Source organism: Panulirus ornatus, chromosome 50 (assembly GCF_036320965.1).
Source record: "Panulirus ornatus isolate Po-2019 chromosome 50, ASM3632096v1, whole genome shotgun sequence".
NCBI lineage: Eukaryota > Metazoa > Arthropoda > Malacostraca > Decapoda > Palinuridae > Panulirus > Panulirus ornatus.
The window spans coordinates 3,158,425-3,166,705 of NC_092273.1; the positions used below are offsets into that span (position 1 = coordinate 3,158,425).

The 8,281-nt window shown below is 49.5% G+C and overlaps 1 protein-coding gene across 2 annotated transcripts in view; it reads right to left on the bottom strand.

Moving 5' to 3' along the window:
- Window positions 1–3,749, bottom strand: part of LOC139764492 (metabotropic glutamate receptor 8-like) — a 113,651-nt gene extending 109,902 nt beyond the window's left edge. The window contains exon 1 of one of the 2 annotated variants that reach the window (XM_071691086.1): window positions 2,213–3,749. In XM_071691086.1, the coding sequence (XP_071547187.1) occupies window positions 2,213–3,001 (789 nt within the window). In that variant the 5' untranslated portion in view covers window positions 3,002–3,749. The remainder of the gene's footprint in view (window positions 1–2,212) is intronic. The other variant, XM_071691087.1, reaches the window with a different exon arrangement.
- Between the last annotated feature and the right edge of the window lie 4,532 nt (window positions 3,750–8,281).

Consider the following 8,281-nt stretch of genomic DNA (forward strand, 5'->3'; position numbering starts at 1 on the left):
AGATGTATATATATATATTTTTTTTTTTCAGTACCAACTGAATCTTACGATGAATGACCAGATACAATCTTCCTTAAATGAAAGACAAGAGAGTCATTATTGTATATAAACCTACAAAGATTATGTATCTCAGATGAGCCATGATGTAGATGGTCGCTGGTATACGCTGACCAGCTGGACAGGCGAGGTGGCGCACCACCTGTGATGGTAGGTGGTGGGGGCACACTGACCAGCTGGACAGGCGAGGTGGCGCACCACCTGTGATGGTAGGTGGTGTGGGTACACTGTCCCTGGCAGATTAATGAGATGTACACCTCACTCAAGACGTCGTGTGAGGTGGTATTATACCAGGAAGAAGCCTAGGCTTGTTGCGTGGGTGCTGTGAACGTGGTTAATTAAGCCTGTAATTACTAATTCATTAAAGCTGGGTTATGATGGTGCAAGGCTGGAGAGATGTGCGGCTCTCTTATCTCTCGACCTATCTGTCTCATCAGTATGTTCTTATCTGTCCCATATTTCTCTGGTTTTCTATTATCGTTAATCTCTCTCTCTCTCTCTCTCTCTCTCTCTCTCTCTCTCTCTCTCTCTCTCTCTCTCTCTCTCTCTCTCTCCCCCCAGGCCCAGGGGATCAATATAGATAGCGGTATCAAAGTTTCCGACAAAGTTTGTGAGGGAGATGTGTGCAGGTGGAGTGAGAGACTTGCAGGGTGAGAAAATGAGAGAGAGAGAGAGAGAGAGCTGTGCTTCGCCCTGTTGTTCGAGTGTCAGGCCAGAGGGCTGTTCTCCCCAGTTTTATACCACAATAAATCCCAACTTAATTTCCGTTTCTGTAGTGACAATTTCTTTTTCTCCCAGGGGCAAGCACGTCCCCCCCCCCCTACACACACACAGGGCATGCACGTTTCTCTCCACACACACACACACCCAGGGGCAAGCACGTCCCCCCCCCCCACACACACACCCAGGGGCAAGCACGTTTTCTCCCTCACACACTCCCAGGGGCAGCATTTTCCCACATACACCCCCAGGGGCAGAACTTACCCACGTACCCCAGGTCAAGCAGTACCCCACATCCCCCAAGGGGCAGCATTTCTCACACACACCCAGGGTGGCTGGTCCTGAGCACGTGAAGATGTGTGTGGCAGGGAAGGTCTGTGTATGGAAGGGCAGGGAAGGTCTGCGTATGGAAGGGCAGGGAAGGTCTGCGTATGGAAGGGCAGGGAAGGTCTGCGTATGGAAGGGCAGGGAAGGTCTGCGTATGGAAGGGCAGGGAAGGTCTGCGTATGGAAGGGCAGGGAAGGTCTGCGTATGGAAGGGCAGGGAAGGGAAGGTTTAGCTGACGCTATAGTTCTGTCTGGATGTAAATATTTGGTCCAAAATGCAAAGAAAGAAGATGAAAGATTTTTTTATATTTTAAGAAGAATACACACATTTATTGTGTAAATATTTCATAGCTTCTCTTCCGTTTGGGATCTGAGCCTCACCACACGATGTCTGCTTTGCTCAGGGAAGGGAAATTTCCCCAGTGACACATTCCTATATAAGTTCCATAGCAGTATACCCTTCCCATACCACGTGGGTATTATGGTGGGTGGGGAGGTGTCTTCTCCTGTACTGTCCTCACTCCGGCCACCAGTGAGGCTGTGATCACAAGACACTATTACTCTTCTCCAGCAGATAACCTCGCCATGGTCGCCTCTTATCCGGCCATCTCATGCGCTCCTCCGACACACGCCATTGCTAACTTCCTGCCCGATAATTGATCACATTTTATCTTCATCGTCCGTCGCGGTAATTGCCTTAGCTAGGAGTGCCTCAGCCACAGCTGGGGGGGTGCCCCAGGCGATGTGTTGGGTCCAGTCCCACTCTCTCCTTCCCTCATCCCCTTCCCCCACCGTACACAAGACCAACACAAACTGTTGGATTAACCGAACGTAGATTGAAGCATCGCATCTGTAAATATAAACAGTCGGAGAACGAGGGAGATAGTGTTGGAGATCTTACAAGATGGAGGATATAGGAGATAGTGTTGGAGATCTTACAAGGTGGAGGATGTAGGTGATAGTGTTGGAGATCTTACAAGATGGAGGATGTACGAGATAGTGTTGGAGATCTTACAAGTTGAAGGGTGTAGGAAATAGAGTTGGAGATCTCACAAGGTGGAGGATGTAGGAGATAGTGTTGGAGATCTTAAAGACATGTGGTCTCCTACCTGGTTGATGGAAGACTTGAAGAACTCCATGCTCTGCTCGAGGGCGTAGGTGTCTGAGGAGCAGGTGTCGAGGATGAGGACACCGATGGTGATGTTGGGCAGGAGGCCTGGGTCCTGGTTGATCATGTCCACGGCGTACAACATGGCCTCCATCCGCTGGATCCCCTTCTCCTCTTTGATGGAGCCGCACGGCTCGTTGATGCCTCGCTCGTGCATCGGGAACATCCCGCCGAAGATGACGTCGCCGGGGATGTCCACCATCTTGACCTTGTCCGATTTCCCGGCGTGGGTCATCCCAGACAGGGTCATGACCCCCAGTAACAGGAGCAGCAGACGGCGGCCTCTCAGCAGGTTCTGCTGTCTCAGCAGGTGACTCAGGCAGCTGCCCACAGCAGAGAGTAACATATATGCACTGGAGGTCAGCAAGCGACGCCGACGGTGCAAGAGGCGATCGTATTTTCCACGGAGGTCGATCATATGTCCCGCCTCCGTGCCTGCTGGGGGGTTCCTGCCCCCCCAGCCACCTGTGGTCCGACCCCTGACCCGGGGCAAGCAGGCGTCTCCCAGGTCACGCGGACCAGAGGTCAAAGGTTTCGTCACGGCGTGGCCAGCGTCAACAGTTATGTGTAAGGAGGTGGTCTGAGCCATATCAAGACGGCCCTCATCAAGACCCACATGTGGCGGAGACGGGGACCACGGACCCTGGGGTCTGTCGCCCGGCAGGACACACGACAGGCACTGGCCCTTAGGGGCCCTGTGGCCCGGGGAGTAGCTCAGCGATCGGGTCATGAAGCGGTGAGGCAGGAGCTACGGGTCCACGTGGGTCAGCTCCTGCGACAGAGCTGTCGGAGGGGTTGGCCCGCTCACCATCGTCGTCCGCTGCCTCACACCAACACAACTGCTCCTACGTCCCTACATGTTGGTGCCATGTTGCTAGATCACTACGCGTCCTTGAACGCCTCTACAGCAAGTCAGTCACTAATACGACATCGATGCACTGACGATACACAGACACACACACACACACTCACACACAGACGAAAGTAAACTCACTACTGCGACGCCATGATCAACTGCTGACCACTTTAAAAAGTATTTTGTTCTTTTGTACCATAGGTGTTGAACCGGTCCGACTTGGCGGTCCAGTATGGGCCGTTGGGGGGGCCGGGCCAGCGGATGGGGCTCCCCCGCACCCCCCTGCCTCTCCCTCACCTCTCACACAAACACAACAACTGAAGGGATGAGAGGGACGTCCATGATCATATGACCCCAGCAGCCCAGAGTGCCACACACCTGCCCACAGCGACCTGGCAACACCAGCCAAACTTCACAGTTCAGGTCAGTTGACCACACGTCACACCAGTCACTACATCGTCTACCTCTGACACAGGGTCACCGCGAGGTCACGGGGTCAAGGAGCCACGAGCGAACGACCGCGGGAGTGAGGTCACAGAGAGCGAAGGTCGGGCAGCAGCGCGCGGGACAGCAGGAGCAGCGGCAGCGGTGGCGGCCGCGGTAGTGGTGAGGCAGCTGGCCCACCACCCAACACAGCTGGCTCTAGGCCGGCTGGGGACCGTGAGCCTGCGCCCCACCACCTGCACACACGCACGCTCACGCTCCCCGCCCGGCCTTACTGACGGACTCCTCCAGTGTCAGGTGGCCTGGCACTAACCAGGGGGACCTGGCACTCACCAGGGGGATCTGACACTTACCAGGGGGACCTGACACTCACCAGGGGGACCTGACACTCACCAGGGGGATCTGACACTTACCAGGGGGATCTGACACTCACCAGGGGGATCTGACACTTACAAGGTGGCCCTGGGACTCACCAGCGAGCCCTACCAGTGACCTGACTCCCTAAGACCGTATATCAGGGAACCCTGACAGGGATCCTCGTTAGTGACCAGTGACTTTAACAGTGTTCAAGTCTTTACTGACAGTAGGGTCTTCATGTGGCCAGAGGGCCTGTGTGGTGACTCAGGGAACCCCTACTGACCGGAGGGACCCTGATATAGACCATGGAGACTGAAAGACATTAGGAAGATCCTTTATGGTGGCTAAAGAAACTTCTGCAGAGAGGGGCCCCCACCGGCGACCAAGGGACTCAAACAGTAATTAAAACAGATCCCACTCACTTGAGGGCCCCTTCTGGTGGTGAAGACTGAAGGGGCCCTCAGAGTGAACCGATGTGGTCATCCTGAGAGGACCCTCGTGGTGTCCAGGGGCCCACGTCTTGTATAAGCTGGAGAGATTCCTCTACACACGAGCCCTTGGTCAGGGGCGCCAAGCACGACACACGAGTGACCTAACTGTGAGCAAAGGTCTCAAAGATTGTACCTAAAGTCACGTCTTAAAATACCTAATGTGACTTCTTAAGGCCGCTAAAAGTGCTCATACACTACCTTAGATTTTTAAGTACCTAAAAGTGACTTCTTAAGGTAGCTATCTTAACCTTTTAAGTACCTAAAGGCACTCCTTAGATTAGGTGAAGACGCCGCTTCCTGCGGAAGACGGCTCACCACGATCAGAGGTCACTGGTCAAGCTCAGGTCAGCTGGTACTTGTGTTAGCGAGTCAGCCATCACTCAGCGAACCATTAGAACCATAACAGTGCTAACCCACTAGCTAGATATACATAGAGAGTCATCTGATGAAGATATAGTAACCAGCTATACATCATCTAACTTTCAAAGTTTGTATACACGAGCGAGTTGTAAATCACATCGTGTTTTATTAATTTCCATAAAAATCTCGGTTGTGGAGATGATATATGTCTCTCTCTCTCTCTCTCTCTCTCTCTCTCTCTCTCTCTCTCTCTCTCTCTCTCTCTCTCTCTCTCTCTCTCTCTCTCTCTTGTCCGTAGTGAACACTTCATGTCTCACATGGATCACATATTGTGTGACCATACAAATATCATGGGTCCGCTCAGGAAGTGTTCCCTATATTGTAAACCAAATATTTATTCATGATATTCTCTCCTCTTCCCTTCATTAAGCAATTAATTTCCTCGTTTGTTCTCACATTTCATATCTCTTTATCAATAAACGTTTTGTAAACACGAGTTGATGTTTTACAGAGATACGATCAAGGGACCTGACCCTCAGACCTGACAATTTACATGTAGGTGGAATCATGTATATAGAGAGTTATGTTGGACACTAATATTCCTTTTTTCCTCTTGGGATTGTAGACGCTGGTTCTTACCGGGGGATTAGGAAAGAAAAACGAGGGATTAGGTGAGAAGATGGGAAAAATTATGGTCCAACTTGCCGGAGGCTGGGACGAAATGTGGGGGATTAGGAGGGAATGGAAGGGATTGGTGAGATCATGCAAAGGATTAGACGAGGCACTGCTGAAGCTAGGGACATGAAGGATTAGAGGACACAATAAGTGATTGGAGAAGACAGTGTCAGGGATTAGGGACAAGTTCATGAGAGATTAGATCAAGTGATAAGAGGTCTCTGATTAAGAGACAGTGTTAGGGATTAGCTAACAGTATTACGGATTAGCTGATAGATTTAGGAATTCGGTAATTGTATCAGGAACTGAATTACGGTACAAGGGATTAAATCACGTAGATATTTAGATGATATATTACGATCATACAAACTCTTGATGGAGGATTAAGAGTCACGTGACACTATAGCAAGACAAGTGTGTGTGTGTGTGTGTGTGTGTGTGTGTGTCGACGGAAGGGCAAATATACGTTTGCCACAAGTCGGATTCGAACCCTGGCTATGGCGCCGGCTACCCTGGCTATCAGTTTTCTCGTTTTGTTTTTGTTTACCATTGTCCCCTGGCAAACGAGTCTACCATCATGAAGCTTCAGGTAGGCCCGTGGGCTAGCTGTCCACTGATGATTCCTTTTTCCTCCAGGACAGACAACCTTACTATGATGCATGTTATAGCATTATCACCCCTGGGTCTGTACTACCTGGGAATCATAATGATATTTAATATATAAATGACGAAAGTAATTATGTTGTTGTGGTGGATGGCCTCGTGTCCTGATGGTAGTGTTCAGGGCCGACATTTGGGGCGACCTGGAAAGAAATTTGAAATACCTGACGTAGGTTTGGAGAAAGATGGATGGACAGTTGCCCCCTTCCCTGCCCTCCCCAGACCTCCCCAGATCTTCCTTGCTCTCCCCAACCTTCCCCTACCCTCCCTAGCCCTCTCCAGCCTTTCCCCAGCCCTCCCCTGCCTCTCCCCTGCCTCTCCCCTGCCAACACTCATCAGGATGGTGTGACCACAACACCTCGAGAACCACCAACACAAAGTTTTTCAGACTGACCAAACTTAAGACTCTCTCTCTCTCTCTCTCTCTCTCTCTCTCTCTCTCTCTCTCTCTCTCTCTCTCTCTCTCTATCAGTCCTGTCATCCACTCGCACTATTGTATATTGTTATTCTAGTTACAACAAAATTAATATATATATATATATTCCTATGAGTCCACGGGGAAAATGAAACACGATAAGTTCCTAAGTGCACTTTCGTGTCATAATCACATCATCAGGGGAGACACAAGAGAGAAATATAACAGTCAGTTGAAATACAAGGAAGAGACGTAGCTAGGACGCCGTGTGGTAAACATGTGATTGTCCAAGACAATATGTGTATAGTCTTTGAAATCGATTGATGATTGATCTTTGTAAATAATTATAATTGTTATACATTACGGTGATGGGAGAATGGCCCGGCTTCTGTAATCAAAATTATTATCATTATTATTATTATTATTATTATTATTATTATTATTATTATTATTATTATTGTTATTATTATTATTATTATTATTATTATTATTATGTGTAGTATGGTTTCTCTCTTATAATCTTGAACGAGTCAGTACGACCCCTGAATATGATGATACGAACCTTGGATATCTCGTCCATCATCCATAAGGGTCGTACCGTCGTCCTCAAGGTCGTACCGTCGTCCTCAAGGTCGTACCGTCGTGCTCAAGGTCGTACCGTCGTGCTCAAGGTCGTACCGTCGTCCTCAAGGTCGTACCGTCGTGCTCAAGGGTCGTACCGTCGTCCTCAAGGTCGTACCGTCGTGCTCAAGGTCGTACCGTCGTGCTCAAGGGTCGTACCGTCGCGCTCAAGGGTCGTACCGTCGTGCTCAAGGGTCGTACCGTCGTGCTCAAGTGGTCACTTATTATCTCTAGCAGCCACCACAAACACTTGACTCTCTACCTAAGATGAAACATGCCTTCCACATGAACAATCTCCATACTCTGATTTTCATCCATTATATCACCATTAACTCAGGAAACGAAAAATGCATTTCATATAAATCTGTTATCCTTGTGACCCCTTTAATCCTCCGTTTTCTTGTATGATAAAGAAAATGATGGTATTTTGTCTCGGTTCCCGCCAGAGTTCACACAGGGTTCGTGAGAGTTCGTGATGACGTATATGATACATATTCACTCTCCCTCTTTTTCTCCCTTCCTCTCAGCTCTCACCTCCTCCTCACCAGAGAGATTCCTCCATCACTTTCCCTCTTCTTCATAAATCCCCCTTCTACATAAAGGTATAATCAGCGCGTATACACGAGTCCCTGTGACAGTGAACCCTCGTGTTCATAAAACTGAAACAGTATCGAAGCAATTGAGCGACTCCCCGTCCCTGCATGTTGTTTATTACCCCTATAACCTTACCTACAACCCTCCAACGCTCCCTCTGTGGCTCGCTCTGACTCCAAAAATAAAAACCCGTTCCCTCTGGCTGTGTGTGTGTGTATATAAATCTGAGACAACCCGACGTTACTCCAATATTTTGATAATGAATGGCCTTTGCTGTGGTATTGTTTACATGATTCACTCCGTCAACACTGAGACACGACCCTTGAACGGTACGACGCTTGAGTACGACGGTACGACCCTTGAGCACGACGGTACGACGCTTGAGCACGAAGATACGACTCTTGAGAACGACGGTACGATCCTTGAGCACGACGGTACGACCCTTGAGCACGACGGTAAGACTCTTGAGAACGACGGTACGACCCTTGAGCACTCAAGAGATAACTCTTCATAATCACCATTTCAACGCCAATCAAG